General features: G+C 55.9%; 9 protein-coding genes across 9 annotated transcripts; 2 read left to right on the forward strand and 7 right to left on the reverse strand.

Moving 5' to 3' along the window:
* Positions 1 to 335: 335 nt before the first annotated feature.
* On the reverse strand, positions 336 to 2,451 carry TRIREDRAFT_67761 (uncharacterized protein; the record flags this gene model as incomplete). Its single annotated transcript, XM_006968289.1, has 3 exons — positions 336 to 1,693; positions 1,763 to 2,039; positions 2,101 to 2,451. Coding segments are annotated over 3 exons (1,986 nt in total), but the record flags the coding sequence as incomplete, so codon positions are not given.
* A 3,222-nt stretch (positions 2,452 to 5,673) lies between these two features.
* On the reverse strand, positions 5,674 to 6,999 carry TRIREDRAFT_123459 (high affinity nickel permease; the record flags this gene model as incomplete). Its single annotated transcript, XM_006968290.1, has 2 exons — positions 5,674 to 6,131; positions 6,228 to 6,999. The coding sequence occupies 2 exons, from the start codon at positions 6,997 to 6,999 to the stop codon at positions 5,674 to 5,676; spliced, it is 1,230 nt and encodes a 409-aa protein (XP_006968352.1).
* Positions 7,000 to 7,845: 846 nt separating this feature from the next.
* TRIREDRAFT_67718 (uncharacterized protein) lies at positions 7,846 to 8,922 on the reverse strand (the record flags this gene model as incomplete). The annotated part of the gene is made up of 1 exon (XM_006968291.1): positions 7,846 to 8,922. The coding sequence occupies one exon, from the start codon at positions 8,920 to 8,922 to the stop codon at positions 7,846 to 7,848; it is 1,077 nt and encodes a 358-aa protein (XP_006968353.1).
* Positions 8,923 to 9,727: 805 nt separating this feature from the next.
* On the reverse strand, positions 9,728 to 11,746 carry TRIREDRAFT_123460 (uncharacterized protein; the record flags this gene model as incomplete). Its single annotated transcript, XM_006968292.1, has 5 exons — positions 9,728 to 10,181; positions 10,286 to 10,865; positions 10,945 to 11,239; positions 11,371 to 11,437; positions 11,600 to 11,746. The coding sequence occupies 5 exons, from the start codon at positions 11,744 to 11,746 to the stop codon at positions 9,867 to 9,869; spliced, it is 1,404 nt and encodes a 467-aa protein (XP_006968354.1). The 3' UTR covers positions 9,728 to 9,866.
* Positions 11,747 to 12,081: 335 nt separating this feature from the next.
* TRIREDRAFT_51287 (uncharacterized protein) lies at positions 12,082 to 14,594 on the reverse strand (the record flags this gene model as incomplete). The annotated part of the gene is made up of 3 exons (XM_006968293.1): positions 12,082 to 12,882; positions 13,219 to 14,416; positions 14,490 to 14,594. The coding sequence occupies 3 exons, from the start codon at positions 14,592 to 14,594 to the stop codon at positions 12,227 to 12,229; spliced, it is 1,959 nt and encodes a 652-aa protein (XP_006968355.1). The 3' UTR covers positions 12,082 to 12,226.
* Positions 14,595 to 15,829: 1,235 nt separating this feature from the next.
* Positions 15,830 to 16,397, forward strand: TRIREDRAFT_5324 (uncharacterized protein; the record flags this gene model as incomplete). Its single annotated transcript, XM_006968199.1, has 3 exons — positions 15,830 to 15,844; positions 15,909 to 15,993; positions 16,102 to 16,397. The coding sequence occupies 3 exons, from the start codon at positions 15,830 to 15,832 to the stop codon at positions 16,395 to 16,397; spliced, it is 396 nt and encodes a 131-aa protein (XP_006968261.1).
* An 843-nt stretch (positions 16,398 to 17,240) lies between these two features.
* Positions 17,241 to 18,292, reverse strand: TRIREDRAFT_81043 (uncharacterized protein; the record flags this gene model as incomplete). The annotated part of the gene is made up of 3 exons (XM_006968294.1): positions 18,015 to 18,292; positions 17,360 to 17,449; positions 17,241 to 17,285 (listed from the first exon to the last, which is right to left on the reverse strand). The coding sequence occupies exons 1-3, from the start codon at positions 18,267 to 18,269 to the stop codon at positions 17,241 to 17,243; spliced, it is 390 nt and encodes a 129-aa protein (XP_006968356.1). The 5' UTR covers positions 18,270 to 18,292.
* Positions 18,293 to 21,429: 3,137 nt separating this feature from the next.
* Positions 21,430 to 22,087, forward strand: TRIREDRAFT_67557 (uncharacterized protein; the record flags this gene model as incomplete). Its single annotated transcript, XM_006968235.1, has 2 exons — positions 21,430 to 21,696; positions 21,827 to 22,087. Coding segments are annotated over 2 exons (528 nt in total), but the record flags the coding sequence as incomplete, so codon positions are not given.
* An 856-nt stretch (positions 22,088 to 22,943) lies between these two features.
* Positions 22,944 to 24,978, reverse strand: TRIREDRAFT_67605 (uncharacterized protein; the record flags this gene model as incomplete). Its single annotated transcript, XM_006968295.1, has 4 exons — positions 22,944 to 23,154; positions 23,197 to 24,409; positions 24,508 to 24,619; positions 24,721 to 24,978. The coding sequence occupies 4 exons, from the start codon at positions 24,976 to 24,978 to the stop codon at positions 22,944 to 22,946; spliced, it is 1,794 nt and encodes a 597-aa protein (XP_006968357.1).
* Positions 24,979 to 26,892: the final 1,914 nt, after the last annotated feature.

Raw genomic sequence — 26,892 nt, forward strand, 5'->3', positions numbered from 1 at the left:
GCTGTCTTCTTCTCCTCGTCAGTAGCAGCAGCAGGCTTTGGCTCCGCTGCGTCGTCCGTGGCGGGAGGCGGCACATCTTCCTTCTTGTCGTTTGAAGGGAAAATGATGGCATCCTCCGACTTGGGAGTATCCGTGGGAGAAGCAGAAGAGTCAGAGTCGGAGCCGCCATCGTCCAGTGACATCTTGGCCACGCCAATGGCCGCAATCGCCGCGTCCATGGGATCCTTGCCATTGGCATCAGGCGTCAACGGAGTGGGGAGGCCTTCCTTGATCTCGACAACCGCCGGCTGCTGCTGCTTGACCTCTTCCTCCACCTTCTTGGCCGCCTCCACCGCCCTCCTAGCCGCCTGCTTGGCCTCCTTCTTGCGCTCCTTCTTCTCCGTGTTCTTCTTCTTCTGCTTCTTGGTGATGTCGCGGCTGATGTGGCGCCTCTCCCACTGCCTGCGACGCTCCTCCTGGCGGCACGCAGAGGCCTTCTGCTGGTCTCGCTGCTTGCGGATCTTGGCCACCTTCTCCATGTGCTCCCACGCCTTGCTGTGCGCTAGGTCGTACGCGTAGCCCACCTGGGCGAGCTTCTCGTTCTCGACCCTGTCCTTGGCCTCCCGCTTGACCACCTCCTCGACCGACGGCTGCTTGCTGTCGCGCTGGCCGGTGACCTTGAGGTAGACGGTGTAGTTGCCAGCTGGGAGATCCGGGAGCTCGACCGAGACCGATCGCTTCATGAAGTAGTTGCCGTGAGACCGCACAATGTAGTCTTCAGCGTCGGGCCGATCCTCGTGATGCAGGCGGAAGTGCAGGCGGAAACTATATTGGCCCTGAAGACCCTTGAAGTATCTGCCGTCCAACTGCGCCAGGACCAGGATGAAGGGCGAGTCCCTGGTCAGCTTGACGCGGAACTTTTCGTGGTAGTCAGCCTTCCACGGGACGTCGACGCCGATCCATCGCTGGCAGCAGCGCCAGTCGTCGTCGTTTCGGAAGAGGCGAGTGCGGTCAAAGTGCGTGTACTTGCGGATCAAGTCCTCAAAGGAGATCCAAAACACCGAGTCGCTGCCAAACTTGTGTCCCAGCTCCTCCTGGACTTCGGTGGTCCACTCCTTGGAGCCGTCGCTCCACGGGCCCTCCCAGAGGCCCTTGCGGATCTCTCCCCAGGGGTTGCGGAGCTTGACCAGCCGCTGGCCCGACTTGAGGGTGCGGGCGTCCACGACGACGTAGGCGTGTGCCTCGCTGATGCCGTCGCGCTGGCCGTAGCCGTAGTCCAGGAGACCGGTCGAGCAGCCAAACATAAACTCCTTGTTCACCTTGGACATTTCATTCTCCCAGAAGGCGTCGAGGTCCAGAATGTCGGAGGTGAGCAGCTCGGTGGTGACTCCACCGGAGAGGTCCTCCAGACCCTCGCCGATCCATCCGCCAGAAAGAGAGGCATAGTCACCGTGGGCCTTTGCGTAGGCCTTTTCGAGGAGCGGCACCCAGGTCTCGTTCTGGTCCTTGCACTGGGCAAAGAACAGCGCCTTGGAGCCGGTCTGGTACGTCTTCCTGTAGACGGTCTCGACGTCCTCGCGGTCGATCTGCTGGAGGAGGTCCCGCTGCATGCTAGGCGAGTCCCAGCAGGGGGACTTGAGGTACAGCTTGTCGTCGACGATCGAATAGACCCACTCGCCATCCCGGTAGAAGAGGAATCCGTAGATGCCGATTTCTAATAGAAAAAAAGAAAAAAGAGTCAGCATCGCCACTGTATACAGTATGAATGTATTCTCTCACTTACTGGTATCGTAGGCCACGCAGCAGCGCGGGACGCCGTCCTCGACGCTTGCCAGCGCAGTCAGGCTGGACATGAGCCAGCAGTCTCCCAAGCCCCCTTGCTTGATATCGCTGCCCTTGACATCCTTCATGAATGTGGGATTTTCGAAAATCTCGTGGACTCTCTTGACGGCCTTGGGCACGACCGCCTTAGAACCCAAAAGAGTGGCCTTGGAGATCTCAAACTTTTCGGTTCCAATGTAGTTGAGGGTGTTGCCCTTTTCATACTTGAGATCCCAGTCCTTGCGATACTGTTAGCCTCCGCCATGCGTGGAAAGGAGGTTGCCGATGTTGGCTACTTACCAGATCCCAACCAGGGTCACGGTATCTCATATTGACCCTCTTACACTCTTGGACAATCTTCTGCACCTTGCGCCGACATTCCTCAGCAGCGCGTTCGTAGCTTTCAGAGAGGAGCTCATTGGGGCGGTCCAGCCCAGATCGCGGTGCTACGACAGGGTCAAAGGGGAGCACCGAAACCGCTTTGTGGAACTTGCGGCTCGAGAACTTCTTCCAGAGTCTGTTGATAGTCTGCTGCGGAGGCAGTCTCTTCTTTCGCTTCTTCTTCTGGTCCTGGTTGTTGCCTGATGAGGCTGGCTGCGAGCGCGGACGACGCGGGTCGTCCGACTCTTCGGAGGAGCTGTAACCGTGCATCGTGTCTATAGTTTCTATCGCTGGGGTATCGGGAAACAGCAAGTTCTTCTGTTCAAAGGAGTGACAGGTGAACTTGTCAAGAAGCAGCACGCAACGATAAGGGAGAGTAGAGAAAAACACAACAAATCAACACGGCAATAACATGACAAGACCAGGACAGAAGAGTAGATAAAGGGGGGGTGTCAGAGGCAATATATACTCCGTCCTATTTCCTACATACAAAACTCTCGTCTCGCCCCAAACCTTGTACCTTTTGCCATGCCTAACGTGTCCGGACAGTTTGAGGCTAACTGGCGTGGCTATTTGCGACTACACCGACAGCAGCAGATGGACGGCTGTGTGACATATCGGACAATGAGGCCTCGATACCCATGCTAGGCCCAATCTTAGCTGCAGCCGCAAGACTCGAGATCTGTACTTTGTGGGGTGCGCTATCGGCCGACGTTGGGAAGCCGCCGTGGGCCTGCGAGTTGGATACTGTATGGAGAAGGCATCCCGAGGAGAAGACGCCGCGGGAGCCAGTCTCGACCGAAGGCAGCTCCAGGCCGCCATCCGTGTGACTCGCTATCCAGCAAGCCAGTTGCGAAAGTCCAGTTGCGAAAGAGATTGGGGCAAACACACCTAATTTTGGTATATCGCCATCAAGATCGGGACTTGAATTGTTGGGCAATCTCTGCCCTGAAGGATTAGATTGCATGAATGCCTCTTGTCACACAATCGTCCCCTCGCATGTTGCTCTAGCCAAGGTCGTCCAAACCGCAAGGGGAGCTGAGTATTGCCGGAAGATGGTGAGCAAGGCCATTGAAGCCCGAGCAAGGTGCGTGTGCATATGCTTGCGTACTGTGTCTTGTCAGCCGTGCAATTCGGACTGGTGGCGTGCAAATACTATGTCTGTAATCACGCCTTCACTCTCACAAAACCAAAGCTCTCTCTGGCTGATAAATTCACAGGTTGGTGCATCTCTGGCCGGTCCGGCACAGCAGCAAAAGCGTCCCCGCCGCATCGTCCTTTGAATCCGTGGGGTCCGACACTCCCCCTGACCACACGGGCCCACAGCCGCCAACTGTCTAGCGGGATGAGATGGAGGGCGCAGGGTTCTTGTCCTCCCTTTTGGTTTTCAGGGTCCAATCCACCCACCGTCTTTGGGGACAGGTGCCTATCGCATTGTTGATCAGCATGCTGCTCAGGAAGCGGATTCGTAGGCAACGGGCAGAGGTCAGGCGTTGAGCAGGGCATGCAGAGGATATCGTGACCAGTTTACTGGCCTACCACGGTTTCTGACTGCATCTTATGCTGACCACCATGGCAAGCCCAAGCAGCGCAGTGCATAACAAGTGCTGTCTGGCTCCTGGCATCTCACGGCTCGTTTTCCAGGTTGATCCGACAAAAGAGGGATACATACTGTGACAGGCAGCTGGTTGCGCGGTTGCAAAGTAGCCACATTAGGATCAACATTGCCACCCTTCCGACGCCGGGCGGTCTAAACATGGCCTGGACTTGTCTGGTCGTTTCGAACGCAGCACTGGCTTGACCTGACTGCCAAGCTCATAGGCCTCACGCTCGAAGGCTAGAGCTGTCCTATTATGTCCTCTCTTTCAGTTGCAGTCCGTCTTCCCCGATGTGCAGAAGCAAAGGTGCCCATAAGCTACCTTCTCCTTCGGGATGCTCGACGACTTTGCGATGGACGCCTTCCGAAGGTTGGTCCAATACATACCGAGAATCCTCCCGCAAGGCAGCGTCCTGCGTTCAACTAATGGCGCTTATCAGACAATGCATCCGCTCCATAACGCCCGAAACTCGGACTCTGGGCATGGGATTCTCAGCGTGCCATGGGGAGGATGAATCACAAGTGTGAAGAATTTCACCACAATCGAGGCGCCGCCACTAGGAAGTCGAGCAAATGGACTCGCCTGGCTGGTCTAGCAATCCGCGCCGCCAAGGGGGCCAGACATTGCAAGTAGCGGGATCCCCGATATTGAGAGGCGCAAACACGACGCGGTGTGCTCATCAGGAGGCCCTCGGAGCTTGTTGTACCTCCAAGTAGACGGTACTCGGGCCGCTGGGCAAAAAGGCGAGGGCGTCGATCGCCGCCAGACGTCGCTCAACCTCTGGGGAACTCTTTCGAGACTTGCAAAGACCAAAAGACCCTGACAGCCGCCACACCAGCGCAATTCCCCACCATCCAGTGCCGGGCGACAGTGCGCAAGACCGCCAACACGTGGCAGCTCAACCATTGCTGTCTCTTCGCCTATCTCTCTGGAGCTGTTGGGAGGAGGAAGAGGGCGATCAGTCAATCAGAGAGAGAGCCTTTCCAATTGTGGTGGTATCCAGGAATAGACGGTCAAGATTAGGGAGGCCGTTGGCAGGCATCCATCCAACGCGAAAGGGCTGAATTCGAAACGGCGCGCCGGGGGGGACGAGGCTGAATTGTGCCGCATCGTCACATTGCATATAATAGCCAAAAGCCGCATATGCGGCACCAAGTCTCACGCTCGGCGAGTGACTCTCGTACAGTCCTGGAGCTGATGTCGGGGAAAAGGATAGACGGTGCAACAATCGTTGAGGCAGGCAGGCAGGCAGAAGCAGCTTCTTCTCGAGGCAGAATTTCGCTGGATATGACTAAGACGGGCGGTGGCGCCTAACCAGCAGCCGCGGCGGGCGCGGTTTCCTTCTTGGGTCTTTCCAGAAGGCCGGCGCATGGCGATAAGCTTTTTTCCTTATCAGGCTGCCTCCGAAGACGGCGACGAAGAGAAGAGAATGTTCACGAAAGCTGCAGTTTTCATTCATTCTTTCTTTTTTTTTCTCGTGGCATTTTGATGGCTGGCTGAGTGTGCAGTGATACTGTGCGGCTGAATCCGCTGGTTGCTGTGTAAGTGCCGCGCTTAGTATTTGTGATACGATACTTAACTACCCTAGTGATGGAGGCGCTGAGGCTTGCTGCTGCAAAGCTGTGGCCGTCTGTGCTCTGTCACATACGGTTGCCAACGCTCATTATAGGGGTGGCCATGGCATGATTTCGAGTCAATATGTTTGTTTACATAGTTGAAGTTCTCTAGTTGATGAGAAGACTTCACATGTCCAGCAGCCATACTCGGTTCTCTGTCCGAGCATCGTAGCAATGGCTCTCCTTTGACTACGGCTTTGGCACAGGCTCAGGCATGGCTGTAAGTGAGCAGATGTAGGTCAAGACTCGATATGCAAAGGCCGTGTACCATTGCCTCGTTAAACAAGTGCAACCTGAGTGCTCGCCGTCTTTGGACTTGCCCCCTGCTCCAAGCCCGGCGGCAGCGTCTCCCTCTCAATCTCGTCTCCCCCATCCTCGCCCTCCTCGTCCGCCAGCACAGCCATATTCCGCCTCTCCATCCGCCTCCTCCACGGCCCGTACACCACAACAGATCCGATCCCAACAACGACAAACACCCCGCATATGCTCGCTCCAATGATGTCGAAATGGTCACCAACGGCAGACACCCCGTCCCAGAAGCTGCCCGACGGATCCGCCACGTTCTGCACCAGCGACAGGACCTGGATGATGCCGATGAAGGCAGACACGACGACCGTGATGCCGGTGAGCACGATGGAGTAGTACAATATGGCCACAATGTCCCGTGAAAAGGCCTTGGACGTGTACAAGGCCATCATCAAGGCGCCGTCAGTGCTGTCCACAAGACACATGCCAGCTGGGGGAGGAAAACACTCGAGTTAGATCCCAACCACAACTTAAACCCACCCGAGTGAAAGAGAAGAAGGGAAAGAAAGAAAAAAAAAACACTCACATGTAAACAGAATGGGGAAAATCAGAATCAGCCAGATGCTCGTCCCCTGAACCGCCTGGATGCTCGCAATGCCCAGCACCGCAATCTCAGAGCTCGTGTCGAACCCCAGCCCAAACACCACGCCCAGCGGATACATCTTCCACGGCCGATCAATCGTCTTGAGCATGACCCTCAGCGCTCTGATCATGAAGCCGCCGCCCTCGAGCTGCAGCTGGTCGTTTGCATACGCCGCGGCAGCAACCCCAGCAGCGTCCACCTCGCCGCCCTGCCCATCGCCGAAGCGCCGCCTCCGCTGCGCGAGGACCTCCTTCAGCCGCTTCACCAGCTTGTACAGCACCCAGCCGTTGCCCAGGCACAGGATGATGAGCACCGCGGCGCTGACGCTGGTCCCGATGATGTTGCCCACGCGCTGGAAGCCGTCAAAGCGCTCCCTCAGCGCGCCGCTCGTCGCCGCCACGACGATGCACGTGATGATGACAATGGTGCTGTGGCCGAGCGAGAAAAAGGTGCCCACGGTGGCGGGCCGCTGGCCGGACGCGATGAGCCGCCTCGTCATGAGGTCAATGGCCGAGATGTGGTCTGCGTCCAGGGCATGGCGGAGGCCGAGGGCGTAGGAGAGCGCGGCGGGCGAGATGAGGGCCGGGTGGAAGTGCAGGACGATGCCGACGGCGATCCAGACGACGGCGTTGACGGTGATGAGGATGGCGATGATGCGGATGCTGTTGGACGGGAGGCCCTGGAGGAACTTGGGCGTGGGGAGGTGGAGGGGCATTGCTGGTGGTGGGTGAGAGAGGATCAGGTGCAAAGGTCCTGATCTTGAGTCTCATGAGAAGCAAGATGTTGTAGCAGCGTAGATAGTCAACACCTATCTCATTTTAAGGAAGCATCAGACAGCCCCTCCCTTGCTCATCTTAGGGCTATCTTGATACCAACCGCAAACGACAAAAGTATCGTGACGGGCACAGAAACTGATATCAGCGTTGCATCACCAAAGCCGGGCGTGTAATATAATAGTACCCCGCCAAGCATTCGCTGATAAGGACTGCGGGAGAAACTGGAGCTAGGTACTAGCATCTCGATAGAGCTTCCTGGGAGATGATAGCTGTTGCGTGTGAAAGCAATGTGTAATGCCTCACATAGCGCTGACACATCTTATCACAAAGTTTTCTGTAGTTCTCGTGCTTGGCAATTGCTGGGCACCCATTGGAGGCAGCTTGTATGGATCTCGTTGTAAGGCAAGCGAATTGTGCTCCATTTCCAGCCATCAAGCAAACATCCTTTCTTCCGTACGTCGTTGTAATACAAGAGCTTGCAGTCTCGGCAGCTGAATGCGCAAATGCGGGGGCGAATCGGGGAAAAAGCTGACTGAACCAAATCATCCGCGCTGCATACATGTAGATACATGTATCTAAACACTCTATCGGCTTAATATCAGCCCATGACGGCTTCTATCACATACCTAGATATACTCAAATTCATCACATCATCAAGCAGCATCACTACATAGGTACAGACAGCTCGCTTCACAAAACACAGCTCGGCAAGCACGTCTCATAGCAGTCCAAGACTCACTCCCCTTGAGATAGCATAACAACCCAACCCAACCCCCCCCCCTCCCTTACAGCTTCAGCTCAGCAGCACCAACCCTCCTCGCCTCCTCATTCAAAGCATCCACCTCGGCCCTGACCAGCGGAATCCCGCTCCTCTCCCTCTCCCTCTGCGTCAACTGCTCAATCTCCCCCGGAAAGTAAATCCTCTCCACCCCCGCCGCCTTCTCCGATCCCACCACCCGTCTATACAAATACTCCATCCGGTCCCGAAACTCGTCCAAGCCTATAAACAAGTCCGGCTTCACCGCGACCAGGAAATGTCCCACGTCCGCCGGCCGCGATGGATCGTACGGATTCGTCACATGGCCCGCAAACGCAGACCCCGAGAGCACCCCCGAGAAGACGTCCATCATAATGGCCAGCGCGGACCCCTTCGGCCCGCCCATCGGCAGCATCACGCCGCCCAGCGCCGCCTCCGGGTCGTCCGTCGGCCGGCCCTCGCTGTCCAGCGCCCAGTCGAGCGGAATCTTCTCCCCCCGTCGCTTCGCCTTGTAGATCTTGCCCCGCGCTGCCACCGACGGCGCCATGTCGAGGATGAAGTTCTCCATGTCGCCCCCCTTTCCCTTTCCAGGCGCACCGCACGCAATCGGCGACACGCCCATGAGCTTCTCCTTGCCCCCCCACGCAGGCAGCGCCGGGCTCGAGTTTGTAAAGACGAGGCTCATCATGTTGTCGTCCAGCGCCTGCTGCACCACCCACGCGCTCATCCCAAAGTGATTCGAGTGCTTGACGCTCGCCAGCCCAATGCCGTAGACCTTGGCCGCCTCGATGGCCGCCTGCATGCCCATGTGAGCCGCCACAAAGCCGAAGCCGTTGCGACCGTCGACCTGCACAACCACAGGCGTGACGTGCTTCAGTTCCGGCTGCGCACCGGCATTCAGGACGCCTTGTCGAATGCGCTCCATGTAGGACGGGATACGGTTCATGCCGTGCGTGTCGACGCCTCGTAGATCTGCGGCCACGAGACAGCGGGCGATGATGGCGGCATGGTCTGGGGACACGCCGTTGCCTTTGAGGATGTCCTGGACGAGGCGCCGAGCCTCGTTGGCGGGGACGAAGATTTTGGGGGCACTCTCTTCAGACATGATGGAGTACTTGGAATGGTGTATCATGAGTTTGAAGCCGTGATGATTCTGTCAAGAGCATCAGTTCGGTTGACTTGGTGGGCATCGTGTTAGTCAAGACGGCGGGGTCCGCAGCGATCTCGGGCTCGGCATAAAGATGGGCGACGCCTGCACGCACCAGTGAGAAGATGAAGTGGCATATCACGAGCATAAACAGTCAAAGTACCAGTGACTCAGTCACTTTTTTAAACAGACGTGACAGTCAATGCCCGGAAAGCAATCGAGCAATTGATGTGAATATCCAACTTCCCCCGCCCCCGCATTTCAAGTTTACAGCACGTCTATAAGATACCTCTAAGTACCTTACAATGTTCCGTTATCTGCATAATACTTGGCTTCACAGTTCATTCGCAACAAAAAACAAAAACCAAAAAGACACTCGAGAGAGAGATGCGGAGGATAGTTCCTGTTAAAGAGCCTAGAGTAAGAAGAAACGTCAAAAAAAAAAAATTTCGGTTTTGCGTCATCCGGAACTCGAATCCGGGCCTCAACTTTTCGTGAAATGGAAGAGTTGAATCCTAACCCCTAGACCAATGACGCTTTTTTGTTGAGAACGAGCCGCTTTTTTAGGTCTATATAGGCCCATCTTAACAACCCAGAAAATCGCATCGTGTTCTCCTGATATTCACAGATGATGAGCAAACCTAGGATACAGTCCCTCAATCATGAAGTCGTATTTGGTTTCAGTCATGAGTTCAGTTGCTCAATTCTCGTCATGTTTACAATCATTCTACATACCTCTCCTCTATATATGCCCTCATGCAAGCAACATCAGACCATACAACCCACCTTGATAATACCTCTCAAGCCTTAAAGTACCTACTCATCTCACCACCCAACATCTTCTTCCCACCAAACAACATACAATCTCAAGATTCCGCATAGATCCCAACCTCAGCCCAGCCTCAATTCTCCGTATACTCCTCCGGCTCCAACAAGCCCTCACACGCGCCCCCAACAACAGGATTACACCTCGCCCCCTTTCCCCCCGGCAGCCGCACCGCGTAATCGCACCCCCAGCGCGCACTCATCCCAAACGCCGCGAAATCCGTCGACACGACATGCGCCCCCGAGCGCAGCGCCCGATCCCGCCTCTCCGTCGAGCAGCTGTGCTCGACGACGGTCACCAGCGGCTCGTCTGCGCGGGTGCGCACCCAGTAGTTTGCCTTGACCTGCTGCTGGATGAAGTCGACGGCCGCGTCCGTCGAAGGATCGTTAAGCTATTTTCCAAGTCCCCCCCCATCATCAGCATATACATACATACCATTCAATTCGCCTTTGAATCCAAAAGCAAAGCCATAAAGAATCAGGGGAACAAACTCACCTTTTGAAACGCGCAATCGCTCTGCCCAGGCTGACTATTCGTAAACAACACCCTCCCCTCCAAGTTCCTCCTCCCCTCGACATACGCATCCCGCACATCCCCCACCGGCCCATTGTCCATCAAGAAGAAGATCCTGCCCCTGGCACTATCCAGGTCCGGCCACCCATACTTCAAGATGCTCTCCTCCAGCGTCAGCCCCTCCCTCCGCACATCGTCAGGCGTAATCAGCTGCGACCGATTAAACACGCGTCGTATCTCCGCGTCGACAATGTCCAGCAGCTCCGTCGTCCAGGGAACCACTTTGGCGCCGCCCAGCCGCTCGCCCAGCTTCTCGGCCGTCTTGAACTCCATCATCATGGGCAGGGGCACGCTGTCCGGATGAGCGTCCAGCCACCTCTTTATAATGTGCAGACACGACACCAGCGTCGAACAAGTAGTGTGGTAGTCCACGTCTGGTATATGCAGCACCTTTGTCCCCTTCTTCTTAAGCAAGGGATCGTTGGGCACGCCCAAGCCCGCTAGCCTGCGGATCAGCGGCTCGCTGTACATGCCTCCATCCGGATCCGCCAGCAAATCCAGCCTTTTTTATTGCTCCCCCCCATGACAGTCAGTCAGTTCATCCACGAACCACAAAATCCAGTAAAGGGGGATTCTCTCACTCTAGATTCCGCAAATGCAGATACTCCAGCTGCACGTCCAGCGCAGCATGCGAATACTGCAGGTCAATCGCCGCCGGCGCCGCCGCGCTCTGCAGGTCGCGCTCCGCCTTGGGCGCCTCGACGTGGTAGCTGTTGTGCGACCCGACGACCTGCATGTGGTTCATGCGCACCGCGCCCGCCGTCCAGACGAGCCCGTTTCTGCCGCAGTCGTACACGAGGCCATTTCGAGAGCAGTCCCCCTTGAGGACAATCTCTGCTTGGGATAAAGACGGGACTGCGTGCGCTCTCAGGGCCACTTGGTGTGCAGCAAGAGTCAGCATCGTCATTCGTCATCATTTCGGCCGTCAGCACCCCCATAATCGACGCCTCGACGCTTGAAAGAAACGACTTGGCAATCCAAAACCAAAACAACATCCTCTAACTCACAGAGCAAAGAAGCGAGATATAGAGTTATCATCGTCGCAGCCGACTTTGACTGGTTCAGGCTGTCAACCTGCAGCCCAGTTAGTCGACACATCTCCATAACACATCATTCCTCTTACATCACCATCCAGTAGGAAAATGCATTCCCGGACAATAATACTCACAAATGAAGGATTCTCATGAACAACCCTCAGATGATGATGATGAAAGAAGGATGAATCCAGATGCCTACGTCAACAATCCATGGACCCCCCCAGGCGTTGACGTTGATCTGAGACAAGCCACCCAGGGCCAGACGTCCCCAGCCAATCGTGTTCAAGACCCAGCATGGAGCAACCACCCAGTCAGAGAACAGGGAATTCGGGTGAGGCCCATCCATCTCATTATACGATAGAAATACAACGACTATCGAAAAGCCATCTAGCCATCCTTTCAATAAAGAGGCCACATGATGCCGCGGTTTTCCCTCAGCCGTCGTCCATCTTGGTCAGCAAACAGTTGCTGCATCTTCACCAGAATGACGATTTATCCTTGCAGTTCGTTGACATGGTACATCTCGCCGCACGTTTCGGACCCTCTCACCCATTTATGCATGCCTTGTTGCACAAGCTTGAACAAGGAATGGATTACCTCGTGACACCGAGTATAACCATCAAACAAGGCATCATGGCATACGCACGATATCTAAATCTATCTGCACTGCCTAATCCATTTCTCACTCATGACGCCAAACGCGCACCTACGTCGAATCATCTCATCCATCGCCTGTCAAAGTATCAAAACGCCCGGGGCAAGCGGCATAAATGTCGCCTGCGCTGCTGCCCATCGTACACGATACAGTCCAAATATAGCCAATACATTACCACTCTGCAAGCTTGCTGCTCATCCGCCTCGCGCGGCCACTACGCCGAACTCTCGAAGTCTCTTCCTTCTGGCCCTCGTCGCCTGCCTTGTTGGACCCTCTCCTAGGCGCCCTGCCCCTCTCTCCGTCCGCTTCTTCGGTATCTTTACTCGCGCTGAGCAGTTTCCGGCCTCTCGCCCGCCGCTCGTCGTTGGAGTCGAGGAACCGGTGAATCATCCGGTGGTCGAGGATTCGCTCTTCCTTGTCCATGGGCCCCGTCTTGTCCGTCTTGGGCCACACATAGCCATACAACTTGGAGTGTCGCTCGCATCTCGGACAGGACGACCGTGTGAAGTAGGCGTTTTGCTGGACAAAGTAGTTGCTGCAGATGGTACACTGAATCCAGGCCATGTCGGGCTCAGAAAGAAGTAAAGGCGTCAGCACGTAGTCGCCCGGTGTGCGTGTCCGAGCTGGAGGGGGTGCTGTTTGCTTGGGGGCCGCGTCCTGTCGTTTGCGGCGTTTCGGCTTCTCAGTAATGGTCGTCGCGACCTCTATTGTTGATTCGGCCTCTGCTTCAACCGCTGCTTCAACCTCGGCTTCGGCTTCGGCTTCAGGCTCACTCTCAATCTTCGTTTTCACAACAATCTCGCTCTCGACTTTAATCTCTGGCAGCACTTTCTCCTCTTCCTGATCCGGCTGCACGCCTTGTCGTCCAGATACGAGCTCAACCGTTGACACTACCGCGGGCGCACTCGCTACTCGACTTGTCATAAAGGGATAGTATAGTTCCGCTGAATCGTCGGTAGGCGAAGGATCGTTGAGAATGGAGGAAATGGACATGGTCATCAACCGCGGCGGCCGAGGGACTGTGCGGGCCGGAGCCACGACCGCCGGCGGCATCGGTATCGGCGTCGGTATCGCGTCGGGGGAGGCACGGCTGCCCATGCTTTGGGGAGACACGGGTTCGACGGTAGTGTTGACCAACCCTTTATAGTCTCGTCGCTCTTCACTCTTCGTCTCGTCTAAATTCGTCTCGTCTAAAGTATCTGTTGTAAAGGAGCTCGGCGGCGTCTCTGTCTGTATCTCGGGCTGCGGGCTTTCCTTTTCTGGGGACGCAATTGTCGTCTCTGGAGCATCCGCGTCCCTCGGAGTCGCACTCCTGGTGCTCAGCGAATCCTCACCGCTCGCGACTCTGCTAGGTAGCGAGAGGGAATTCGATGACGTGGCTGATGATTCGGACAGGAACTTGGGTCTCTTGGCTGGTGTGATCGGCGGTGTCGCAATGGCATCCATGGTTCGCTTCCGCCCGCGCGGTGTTCCCTCTGGCGCCGGAGTCGGGATGGCAGACGTCTCCTGAGCGTCTCGCATCTTCGTCTTGGGCTTCGTCTTGTAGATGCGCGGTCGCATGTCGGGCGTCACGGAAGGCGTCCGCGAGGAGCCGCCGATGCTATCGTCTCGCCGTCTTCTCCGCAGAGAGTACGTCTCTTTCGGCTCGTCCTCCTCCACGCTGACCTTGACATTCACCGCTCCATCCGCGGGCGCCCAGCCATTCCTCAGCTCCTTCTCGCAGGTTCGGCACAGGCACTCGCAGTTGTTGTCGCCAAAGTAGCAGTCGCTGTACGTGACTGTAATCTCCTCGCCCACGTCAATGGGCCGTGACGCGACAATCTCAATGGTGGACTGGCTCGTGGTCATGAGCCGCGCGTTTGCGCGACAGTCGTGGTTGGCGAATCGCGCTGGCCCCATGAACAAGCTGGTGCATTTCTTCCTCGAGCTGACGACGATGCTGAAGTCCTTCTTGCGCACCGTGATTTCCTTTTCCTCCTCGGGCGTGATGTTGATCTGGATGCCGGAGAGGTACTTGATGGTCTCGTTGCGCTTGATGTATCGTCGGGCAATGACACAGGCCTCGTGCGTCACAATCGTGTACCGGTTGGTGGTGCTCACCTCCCAGGGGCAATCGGGCATGTAGATGCGCAGATATCGTCGCAGGTGTTGCACAAAGTCGGTCCGCTCCTTTTCCATCTTCAGGCCTCCGACGAACCTCTTGAGGCCGTCGACCGACGTCAAGAGGCGCTTCTCGGCCGCCTCGAGATCCTTGTTGACAATGACTTCTTCCTGGATAATCTTGGCGACCTCGCCCTCCCGGATGCCCCGAGACGGGTGATATGACGAGCGGTTCTTGGGAACAGTGGCCCAATAAAAAGCCTGGCGCCCATCACATTAGCTAGACGAACGACTTCACTTTGAGCAGGCAAATCGCGCGCGGGTGTTGACTGACATGGTCGACGAGCGCATCGGTGAGGATGTCGTCGTAAGCGGCGAGCTGGGCCAGCGTCAACCGCTGCTTCTTGGCCGTTGCGCCGGCAGCCTTGGAGGGCGGCATGTCGCTATAGGGGAGATGTATCCTGAGTATCTGAACCCGGCTGAAAATCAAACCCAAGAGGCGACAAGAGAACGGCTCTAGAGCCCAGGAGAAAATGAGGGGTTTTCTGTCGGTTGGCGACAGCAATCCAGGTGGTTTCAAGGAGCGGACAGAGAGACCTCACGAATCCCTCATCACTCTGGCCGCCACGGCTCGAAGTGTCAGCTGCGGCCACAGATGAAACACACGACAACGGCGTCGTTGCAACTCCTCCCAAAGTCTCGCAATCTGCTGGGTTTGCAGTCGCTCCGTCAATGAGAAATCGCAGCTCGAAGCGCACGGGAGCGAGATGCGCCGTCGAAACAAGGTCACTGTCACCGGGAGCGTCTCGACGTCATAACTCTGCCAGCTACCCTATTCGGCCAGTCGAGGGAAACGGCGAATAAACGGGGCAAAGGGGGAGGATGACGAGCGCAAGTGAAGCGTGTTAAAGCGCGGTGCAGCAAAGGATGAGCAGGAGAAGATCAAAGAGCAAAGAAGAAGAAGAAGGAGGCGGAGGAGGAGGATGACAAAGGGCGAGGCTGTGAACAGACACCTCAGCGCAGGTCGCATGTCATGGATCAAAGTGAGAAAGAAGCGAGAGCTCGGCCAGCTGCCAGTGAGAGCGAAAGGGGCGCCTTGCAGGAACGAAGCAGCCTCAAACCTCTCTGGTTGGCTGCCCGGTTCCAGCGACTAATAAGCAGGGGCTTGTACGAATCAAAATAAAAGAAATTGATGGAAAATGCACAAGGAAAACAACAGCCAGAAAGAGGCACAGACAAGAACTTGGCCGGCTGGCACCAAAACAGACGGGCAGAAAGCACAAGCTCTCCCCCCAAAGTGATCCAGATTCCGCATTTTTCTGGCTGTCCGGGCGACGGATGGAGATGCTGCTTGGCCGGCTCCAGTTTTCCGTGGCCGTTTTTACCCTTTTCAGCCGCTTCACAGGCCAACCAGCTCCAGGCCCTGGTCAGATTGGAAAAAGCCGACATTTAGCCAGCAGCGATCAGAGACATGACATGCTACGTAGGTACTAGTAGCTAAGACTTGGAGCACGTGATGTTCAAAAAAAAGTGGTCGAAAACTCCAAAGGTGGATGTTGGTGATGACTTTGAGATTGAGTTGGTGGAGGACTGGATGAGCTCTCTGCATAAGACGCTTGTACCTGCTGTTGTCGGTCTGTCTCAGCCTACACGCAAAAAGGAGGCGCCGTCACGATGATCCAACTAAAGGTGTGCAATTCCCAATTGCCGGCACTTTCTATCCCTGCCTCTGTCTAACCACTCCTCGCTCTAGACGATGCTCAACTGCATCGACAACTCCGGCGCCGCCCTCGTCGAATGCGCCCTCGTCGTCGGCCAGAAGCGTCACGCCAGAATAGGTACGTACAAGAACAACCCAAACTCAGCAAAACTCTCCTCTTCACCAATTTCCCAGCCCTAAACCTCTCCTCCTCCTCCTAATCTCTAACACAAACTTACCGTCGCAGGTGATCGCATCGTCGTCGTCGTCCAAGAACAGCGCGGCTCCTCCTCCTCCGGCATGGCCGGCATCTCCGCCGCCGCAAAGGTCAAGCGCGGCGACATCCGCCACGCCGTCGTCGTCCGCACCCGCTACCCGACCCAGCGCCGCGACGGCACCGTCGTCCGCTTCGACGACAACGCCTGCGTCCTGCTCAACAAGTCGGGCGATCCCGTCGGCACCCGAATCAACGGCGTCGTCGGCGCAGAGCTCAAGCGCAAGAAGTGGAGCAAGATCCTGTCCATGGCGCCGATGCAGGCGTAACATGTCGAGGACAAGGAAGATGGGACGAGGCAGGTGCTGAGAGGAGGACGAGATAGACGGGAGGAGGGGGCGAAGAAGGGGAAACAAGGAGACAAAAGACCAAGGAATTGAGACTGGATACATGTCGATATGCGAGCAATGCATGGACAGTGTCCTTTTGTATGAGGCGGCATGTACGATTACGAAGCAATGGTGGCAATGGTGGCATATACTCTACACGGCGTTTTACGAGACGAGACATTCACAATAAGAGAACCAACAAGACAACGACGCACCGCCATCCTGGTGTGCGCAACAGGCGTTGATCTACGAGATAATATCCGAGCTATCAAAAGAGTGAGCGGCCATAACATGTGCGCTTATTATACAAGGACCAAAAAGCCTCCTTGTAACAGGCCGTTGCATGGCATCAATTGGCACGGCGTCATACACGCACCAGCCTGACAAAACCGCAAAGACGTCCCCTCCACACCATTAGCATTGTCCAGCAGTCGTCGATGCCGTGTGCAATCCTGGTACTTTGCAGGCCCTGAAACATGACAATTTTCCATGCAGCTTTCCCTCCTGACGCCAACCATTATTAGGTGTCAAAACAACCAAACGAACAATCAAGAATAGACAAACACCACATCGCCAGCCGAATCTCTTTATGCGCCTTCACTTCCTCCCGTTCCCCCTCTCCTCATGTCCATCCTCCTCTCGCTCCACCTTCTCTCGTTTCGTTTCCTCTCGTTCTCTTTCCTCTCGTAACTTTTTCTCTCCAAGCTGCTTCTGCTTTTTGCATTCCCTGATATTATATAGTCTGTTCGCTTCGTAATCCGTGAGTGAATCTCGTAGGCATCTCTAATCAAAAATGTGACCACACTCGCAGCAGACGTAAAACAGTTTCTAGCCGCCAACCATGTTAACCAACATCCCAGGGCAGAGGGGGTAGGAGGGCACCAGCGGGGGCAGGCGCTCACCATGCCAGTATCAGCACTGCGCTCTTGTGACTGGAAGAAGACGGCTTCTTGATGGGCGCATTTCGGGCACGTCTTGTTGGATCGCGGGAGCTGTCGTTGGAGAAAGCGAAACAAGGAGCACTCAGTCAGCCAGCTAGTCCATCTTGGATATGATGCAGAAAGCAAAGCCAATTGCAATCCAGAAATCAAAAGGGTATCCGATGGCAGCAGGCGCAACAAGACGCTAGAGTAAGAACAATAACCGTTGGATCGATGTGCTGTGTAGTAGTACAGGCGAAGGAGTCAAAGGGAGAAGAGGCGCCTTGCTCCCGTCGAGGTCGTCGTCCGAGGCCGCAGGCAGCCGAGGGCGGGCAATGTGCATTTATGCAAGGTTGCATCTGTTGGGTTCTTCTTCGCACATAGCCTGGCTGCCGAGGCTGGTCCGCGGGGACTCGTCCTCCTCCAGCTCGCTCAACTCGCTGAGGTCGACGTCGTCCTCCACCATGTCCTCGCTGCTGTTACCGGACGAGAGCAAGACCCCCTGGAGCAGGCTCAAGGTCCAGACCGGGTCGTCGAAGCCATCCTCGGGGTCGCGGGTGACGGGATCGCCGCAGGTGCCGCAGTAGACGGGGGCGCCGCAGGAGAAACAGATGACGGGAGCGGAAGCATCACTAACCGTGGGGTCAGAAGCAACGTCTTGCGTGACACCGGCCGTCTCGCCAGACGAGCTGTTGAGCACGTTGCGGAAGACGCACGTCGACTGGGCATCCTCGGTGTACTGGCAGGTGCGGCAGGTGAACTGCAGCTTGCGCAGCTCCTCGTCCTCCTTGGGATACAGCATGTTGGAGCATTCGGAGCAGAAGCGGAACGTGATCTGCTCGAGCTTTCGGGGGCCGGCTTCGTCGGTCGTGGTCGACTGAGGGCTTGCCATTGCAGCGGTTTGCGGGTGCGCGTCCGGGGGGAGGGTTCAAAGGGTCCAAGAGGGAAGTGGTAGATGTTTGCTTCTTCTCGGAGAAGGAGAAAAAGCGGAAGACGCGCGATGGTGCTTGGTAATGATAGCAATGGAGTCGACAGCAATCGACGGATTGCAATGGAAGAGAAAAAGACTGGTTGGGTCTAGAGGTAGGCTAGGCTACCTGTAGGCAGATGCAGCCTTGCCGGCTAGTGGCTCAGGCCCCGGTACAGAGGATGTTGCAGTGGGGGAGGGTCCCCTGTGAGCGCTCGGCAGTAGCGTCTGGCGGCACTTTGTAGCGCGTGCGGGCAGTGAGTGATTGCGGGTCGAGAGTCCCGGTCTGCTGGAGGCGAGACAACGGCAGTGAGAGATCAAAGGGTTCGTTGGTTGTCGAGGTGGCTGATGCCTTGCGAGAAGCAGGGTGACGAGATGACTGGGTGGTAAAGAAAAGCAAGAAATGCTGAGCGAAGCTGATGCCTAGCTATGCTCGTGCTTGGGGATAGTTGCTTGCTTTTTGCTTGTGGCTGGACGGTAAACCAGAGGGCGAGTCTGTCTGTCTTGTGTGGTTCAAGGTGGAGGAAAGTCGAAGTTGAGAGTCTGCTGAGCAAGGGAACAGGTGCCTCTATAAGTGATGTGTCCATCCTACCATATTACATGTACCTACCTTTGGCTCCTGCTTCCTGACAGCTGATACCAGGTGCTCAGTGCCATAACCTACCTAGGTAGGTACCTGGTAGTATGTTAGGTAAGGTACATGTAGGTACCTTGGGAGATCTCGGTTCTGGTGTCAACTTGCAGGTGGTTTCTGCTCTGCGGCTGTACCTGGCGATCAGGCTTGAGGATTTTTAAGCTTGAAAATCTCAGTCCAGAGGCGCCTCGGCTAATGGCGATGCTGGTGTTTGTGGCTTCGTGAGCGGGAACCTTGAGCTCGCCCCAAAGCATAATTGCACAGTCTAGCCCGCATACAGCGAAGCTTCGAGCTTCAGTTGAGGCCACGAATTCTCTGAGAACGTCCTACCTAGTGGTTCTCTTACTGAGCATGATCGAGGCTTCTTGTTGCTCGGATGGTGGTGGCACTGCTGGCAGAGCAGCAAGAAGCCATACCCAGATGGACGTGGTAGGAGGCTCGGCTACGGACCCCGTTGGAAGCATAGCAACATTTGAACTGAACGCCATCTTCAAGATACGGCCACGCATTAAACCTTTTCACATTCTTTATTGCCTCAACGGGCACAGTCCAGCGTTTGCTTCCACCACAAAATGAGTCTTCTGGCACCTTGAAACCCGGCGGCCCAGGCACGATGTCGCCTCTCCGGAGCTTCTTCGCGGACCCCCTTACCCTGAATGCGCGTTATGGCTGCACTCCGTCCCAGTTCCAGACACGGCTCATGGGGTTTCTGTAGGTCAACGAGTGTCTAGATGTACCTATTTTGCAGTATGTCATGTACCTATCTGGCAGAGCTATGAGAATACTCTGCCCAGCCAAATACACGCTCAGATGTGTTGTTCATGCATCTCGTAGGTATCGTCGTGGACCCGCATCTGCTGAAATCGTGAGATGGCGGGTTTCCCTCCCCTAACCGACTTGATGTAGAACTGTAGATTGGCGACAATTATATTCTGCAAGGCCTCATACCGACATTTTACAGTCATAGTGAACTGCAAACAAGCTCCTTTAGACAGGTTCTCGATCTAGCATCTCTTCCCGGGACTTATCGAACAATACTTTGGGTAGAATCGCCATGTACCTTGTCTGAACAACGGCCCTACAGTAAGAGCCTGCGTGTCTCGCCGTCCGCAGTGACGGCCGAGCCGCCTGTATGGAGGGCATCTGAGTCCACCGGCACCATGGCCGAGCGGAAAGCAGTATGTATGAGTCTTGACAGTATGACACACAGTCATAATCAGCGGGCAGCTTGTCAGACCCCAATGCTGCCTGCGGCTTGGCCCGTGGCCCTGCTGAGGTCGCCGATTGCAGACTGCGAGCCCTGCTGGAGCGGGTCGCTTGTGCTCACGAGAGAGGATTTCCTTGGGTCTGTGAATCCATCCCGTGACTGCCATGACTCGGAATCGTCGATACTGGGCCACTGTTGTGAGGCAACAGGCAATTGCTTGCAGTCAACGATTCAAAGAGAAACATGACTGTAGAAAGAGCAATGGCTATGCCTGAGGATGCGTCAACGACAACATCACCATTTCATTGTGAATCTCAGCTTCCAATGGAACAACGCATCATCATAACACGCACAGCACAGTGAACCGCCCTCCCCCCCTGCGCAAGCCTCGATCGCCATACCCATCGTGACCCTCCCAGTCCAACCCCGTGATTCCCCCAGAAGCCCCTCGAAGCGTAGGTTCAGGTTCCAAGTCAAAAACCACTCCCGCAGTGATTCAAGCATCCCCAGCCGCTAACAAGGCCCCAACCGCGGCCTAGCGCCCTTTTTCAGGCCCTTTTCAACGTCATCAGGGTCACACTGCTTTTCTGGTTACATTGATCATGGAACTGTTTCTTGTAGTATGTAGGTACTCTGTTGACACAGGACCTATGGATTGATTGCTTGTGGTCATGTAGCAATTCAAGGCACAAGGGCAACACGTAATTCGATTTACCCTGTTTTCTATTGATCAGTCTTGCTTGCTCATACTCGACCTACTACTGCACAGCAACTCATGCCTTTGCAGGACCACCAGTTGGCAGAGCATCACCGTCTGTAGAACCGCCCGCGCTTCGCTTCACTGCTCTACCTAAAGTAGTCGTGCCTCTCTTAGCCTCGCTCCCCCGCACACTTTCATCATCTATCCTATTGGCTCCGCGCCATTGAAAAAGCTCCATCAATCCGTCCTCTGCCTGTCCCAACTCCACCTCGAATCGACTCTCTCTCTCTCTCTCTGTCGCAAACGACATACACACACATACACACAACATACCGCTCTTCATATCTACACACAACCCAATCCGAACGTACATCGCCAGACCAATCCGACTCAAATCACACACAATGGTGCGTCCTCTTCTCTCTCCCAAACAGCCTCCTCCACGTCATTCCTCCTCCTCCTCACCTCTATACCTTACCGAAACCATCATCTACATCCAGCTCCCCCTACCCATCGCTAACAGACCGCGCTTCCTCTCCCTCTCCAGGCTGAAACCGGTCTCCCGCCCGGCTGGGAGGTTCGCCACTCCAACTCCAAGAACCTCCCCTACTACTTCAACTCCGTCGACCGCACCTCGCGCTGGGAACCCCCCGCCGGCACCGACAGCGAGAAGCTCAAGCTCTACATGGCCGCCCACCACAGCGCCAGCTCCCGGCCCGGCGCCGTGCCCGGCGTCCCCGAGGGCAAGATCCGAGCCGCACACCTGCTAGTCAAGCATCGCGAGAGTCGTCGGCCGAGCAGTTGGCGTGAGGTACGAAAACATTCGCCCTCCCGGGAAGGAGCACATGGGAAGGAAAAAAAAAAACAATCGAAACAAAAATGACAATATGGATGAAAGGAATAATTTACTGACAAGGGGGCTACAATGGATGAACCAATAGGCCGAAATCACGCGCACCAAGGAAGAAGCCATGAAGATCATCAAGGAGCACGAAAAGACGATCCGCTCCGGCGCCGCCTCCCTCGGCGACCTCGCGCCCACCGAGTCCGACTGCTCGTCGGCCCGCAAGCGCGGCGACCTGGGCTATTTCGGGCGCGGCGAGATGCAAAAGGAGTTTGAGGACGTGGCCTTTACGCTCAAGGTCGGCGAGCTGAGCGATGTCGTTTCGACGGCGAGTGGGCTGCACTTGATTGAGAGGTGAGCAAGCATCGTCCCCTTTTTTGTCTACACTTGTTTCTGGATTTTTGTGTGTGTTGGGTGGTGGTGCTTTGATGTTCCTTTTTTTATTGTGTGTGAGAGTGCTTTTGCTGACGGCGTGGGGGGATAGGTTGGAGTAGGTTTGTGTGTTGCTGGGGAGTGGTGGTGTGCGAAAGGGGAGGTGTACTATATTATACCAGATTTCAAGAATATGAAGGAAAGCAGAAAGACATTACGAAAGCCTGATAATCTATGATGGTCAATGTCATATTGGAATAATGAATCGTAACAGAAAGGGAAGCTTCCCACAGCGTAGGCAGCAGACCACGTAGGCGTCACAACAGCATGTGTGCCACGCGCTGGAGACATTCAACATTCACCACAGCCAAGGCTGAGACACCCTGACGATGCACCACAGCTGAATTGACCTTTTCTGTTGCAGCTGAACTCTCTGTTACAACCATATATCGTCAACCAAACATCATCATCCCTCAGATCGTCTGACACCAAACATGCAGCTGAAAATCGCATCTTCATCCACCCACCCGCCCCCCTATCACAGTCTGTTCCGTCTCTCCCACCTATCTATTGTACATTCTTCTCATGCAGAGTGTAAATGCAATGACCGTCAACCGCCCCTGTAACGTGAAACCCACAGGTACATGCTCAGAAATGCAGACTATGCCAAACATCTAGAAATCAGATCGCCTCCCCACAGTCTCGTTTCCCCACGTCTATCCCACGCCCTTCTAACCAGCCTCTCTGAAAGCGCGCCAGAGCGAAATGGTATCCTGAACAAAGTCAAATCATTGTTGTCAAACAGCTCAAAAAGGAATGGCACCGGTGGAGCTCTCCCATTGTCATCGACTTGCCAGGCTGATGAGCGTCCCCTTGAAAGGCTCCACCGTCGTGAACACCACCGTCATGACTCCAAAGACCACCATGGAGAGCGCTGCGTAGGGAGCTGCCCGGCTGCGCGTTTCGTACAGGTACGATACGCCCATGGCGGCGCCGTTGATGCCGATGGCGATGCCTGCGGCGACGGTGACGGGGCTGTCGGTTGAAGGAGTGCTTTGGTGCCATGAGTCGGGCAGGGAGGTATCAGTGCTCGACGAACTGGAGTTGCTGTTGCTGCTTGAAGATGCCTCAACGGGGGTAGTGGGGATGATTGTTGCCGTCTGCTGAGTTTCTGCAAGGCCTGTTTCACCATCCCTGTCGTTCTCATCGTGCTCCTTGCTCACACCCAGTTTGTCCAAGATAAAGGGGTATACCAGTTGTCCCAATATGCCGTTACTCACCACGAGCATCGCGTTCACGGGACTGTTCCCCCCAATGGCCTCCGTGGCAGGTTTTGCCAGGGCAAGAGTTGTGCTGCGGGCGGCGAAGCTGAGCGCCTCGGTGACCTGCAAGCCCATGGCGCGGCTGGCGATGACTGAAAGAAAGACGTTTGCCGCGGCGGCTGCGGTGCAGAGTATGATGGCGACAAGGCCGGTCAGGCTGAAGATTTGTCGACGGCATTCTGAAAGCTTGAATCCCCAAACGAGAATCCCGCATTCGAGGATGGAGAGGGCAGCATCACCGGCGCCGAACCAGCCGGTGGGATTGGAAGGTATTTCGTTGCCGTTGACGGCAGCCGTCCAGAGTGCGTAGAGATGCGTGCCTCCGCTGAACTTTTGCAGCGTCCTAGCGAGTCCCCCAGGTCCTAAGACAGAAGCCTTGGCTCGTGTGTATCCCATCATAAGCAGGGTGGTTAGTAGAACCGGATTCATCAACGTTGCTAGGCCTCGCTTCAGGGGGGCTGAACAGGTGCATATCTTGGAATGCTTGAAGGCTCGCTGGGATCGAACAGAGGAGATCCAGATGAACCATAGGGTAAAGCCATCGAAAAGACGCTCCTCGTGTATGGTGATTGTAAGGGGTATACCGACAGTGAATATCAGCGCCAGCGACAGCAGAATCGGAAAGTGTCGTGAGAAGAAGTTCCACGTTGATGACTCGGCGACAGAGGCGCAAGAAGGCTCAGCCTGTTCGTTGGTGTTCGAGAGCCCCTGAGCTGGGGCGCCGCTTTCAAGTTGCTTTTCAGTGTCCGTAGCTCTGGGAATCGAAATCAACAGACCATCCCGACTGCCTGTAGCTTGTTGTGTCTGAGCTTCGACTTCAAAATCGGCCGAACTAGAGCCATCATCAGATGAAGTGGGCGCAATGCTCTTCTCCGAGCTGACAAAGCCTTTCCTTATGGGCGACTGCGAGGTTAGTTGTGTGACTCCACCAATCGCCGCCACAGAGAGGAGGAATACTGCCACCCAAGAGACAATATTGGTCGCGACTGTATCAGCACGAACCGGTCAGCATCTGCCATCATCTCATCATCTTCCACTCATTGTCAGGGCGCATCCAATAGTCCGAGCCCGTCAATCCACTCACTGAAAGAGCCAATCACCCGTCCTATCTCCCCGCCGTTGAGCATCTCGTCCTGGTCCAGCATAATCATGGGGATGGCGAATCCCGCCCCGAGGTGAGCATTGATGAAGTCGACCTGTATACAGCCCACGTGAATCAGCATGAGCAAACATCAACAGCCACACCAAGCAAACAGCAAAGCCCAAGGAGGGCCATCACCAATTGGGCGTCACGAACCCTTGCCTTGAGCCACCTCCGATAGAAGCCATCCGTCCTCTTCCACACCACCCAGCAGGCGGTGCTCAGGGCAAAGACCAGTGCCATGCCGACAATGGTCGAGAAGAACTCGAGCCTCGCGGCCGCAAGCGTCCTGCTCAGGCCCCAGATCAGCAGCTCGCTGGCCAAGCAAACGATGGCGACCAGCAGATATCCCGCGCCCTCAGCAACGGCCGTGTCCCAGCGGAGTTTCCAGATGCCGGCGTCGGAGTCGGCCATCTCAGGTGCTGGATTCGGGGGGGCGATTGTGACTGTGACTGTGCTGCTCTCGGCGTGTGAGAGGATGCGAGACTGCGGCACCACGAGACTCCGGGGATGCGGATCAACGCTCATGTGCTCACGTTTCTTCTTTCTTCTCTTCTCTTTTTTTCTTTTCCCTACCACTTCTTGTGGGCCGAGCTCGGAGACAAGTTGCTCAGCTGTTTCGCCCTGACTTGGCGTTCACTTTGTTTTTGTTTCTCCGGCCAGCTGTCAGGGTGGGCAGCTCGACTCTCGCCAGCTGATGGCAGGCGGTCAAGACGGGGCGACTTCCGAGTTCAGCTCAAGGGTGTCTCTCGTTGGCATCTGATACAAGGAGGCGGTACTTGACATTGTGCTACGGGGCGTCCATGGCCGGCGACGACGCAATGGTGAATGGAAGCCGTCGCGGTCCTGGTAAGGTGAGGAAGAGAGTCTGGGTGACGTATAGAAGGTACACGGTGAGCAGGTACCGGTGCATCGCCGGGGTCACAGCATCACCGTGGCGGGAAACATGGCCAGCGGAGGTTGTTTGGACCTGGACCTTGACCTGGACGTCGACCTGGACCTGGACCTGGACCTGGACCTGGGATTGTCACGCATCTCTGCGCGGCGTCAAGCCAGTCACAGATGCCACCGACGCCGGATGCTGGAGCCGATGCTCGAGGGCCCGTCGTTACTGACTGCAGCTGCGTCGCCAGCCGCCGGTCCCTGATTCCGCCAGGGCTGCTGCGTGGAGAGCGGCCTCAGATGAAAGGCGAGTCGTGGGCAGAAGGACGAGACGATTGTGACCTTTCTGCCGTCTGGTACAGTTGGCGGCGGGCTTCCATGTAGGCGGCCGAGGGTTGAGACATGTGTGCCACGTCCGGAGACTTGGTCCCCCGCGGCTGCGGTCCTTGCCTCCGCCGAAGGCTTCTTTCAGGCTGCGGGCCTACGGATGGATGCCCTTCTACGTCTTTCTATGCGGCGAGGCGGACGTTCGATGGCTTCTAGCCGGCAAACAGACGTGAGGCCGGTAGCTTGTCTGCTGGACTAGATATTGGGAGAAGTGCTCGCCCGCCACGTGGAAGAAGCAAGGAGAGAAGAGGGGAGAGGACAGCATGTGAGAGTGGTTGGACTACCTCAACCCTCACGGCGGCACCGTTGCTCCCGTGGTGATGCCGTGGCACATGGCGCAGAAGCACGAGAGCGGCTCGATAGCAGCGTGGCCTGCCTACGTGGACAGGCATCTATCTATACCTACCTTAACTTGCAGCCCAGGATACCGAGCTCGGGGGGGGAAGCTGGCAAGCTTCATTGCGGCCGGGACGATCCGTCAGCCCACGGATCCTGCTGATCACTTGTCGAGATAACATCCGTCATCTGTCGGCTAAAGCATCACGATTTGATTCCAAAGATAAAGTCTGTATCGTCGCTTTGTAGCCATGGATGGATGACCAGCTGCACAGAGAGTAGCGCAGAGCTTCCTGGGCCACAGCATCGGCGCTGCGAGACGTTGGACAAAGGAAGAGAATCGAGACGGCGAGTCTAGAGATTTCACAGCTCATCAATTGACGCCGTATACAGCCTCTGAACTCTGCTCTTGTCCGCCGTATTCTTCGAGCTGTGTGCGTCTGCTCTCCTCGCTCTGCCAGGGGTCTTCGATGGCTGCAGCGCCGGCTCGATGCGGTGAAATGCGTGGCGCTTTGTTTGCCCTCCTTTGTGCGCGTTTGATCGCGGCTACCTGTGCGTGTGCCCTGACATGGCGATCGATTGCATCAAAATAGATTAATCGAATCGAAGACACAAACGATCCATCCATGGATTGATCTGACTTGATTGCTTGTCGATGCGGCTCAGCACAGGGACGACGACGGGTCTTTGTAATGCCGAGCAGCTGTCAGGCGGCTCCTACAG

The sequence above is a fragment of the Trichoderma reesei genome, assembly GCF_000167675.1.
Source record: "Trichoderma reesei QM6a unplaced genomic scaffold TRIREscaffold_22, whole genome shotgun sequence".
NCBI lineage: Eukaryota > Fungi > Ascomycota > Sordariomycetes > Hypocreales > Hypocreaceae > Trichoderma > Trichoderma reesei.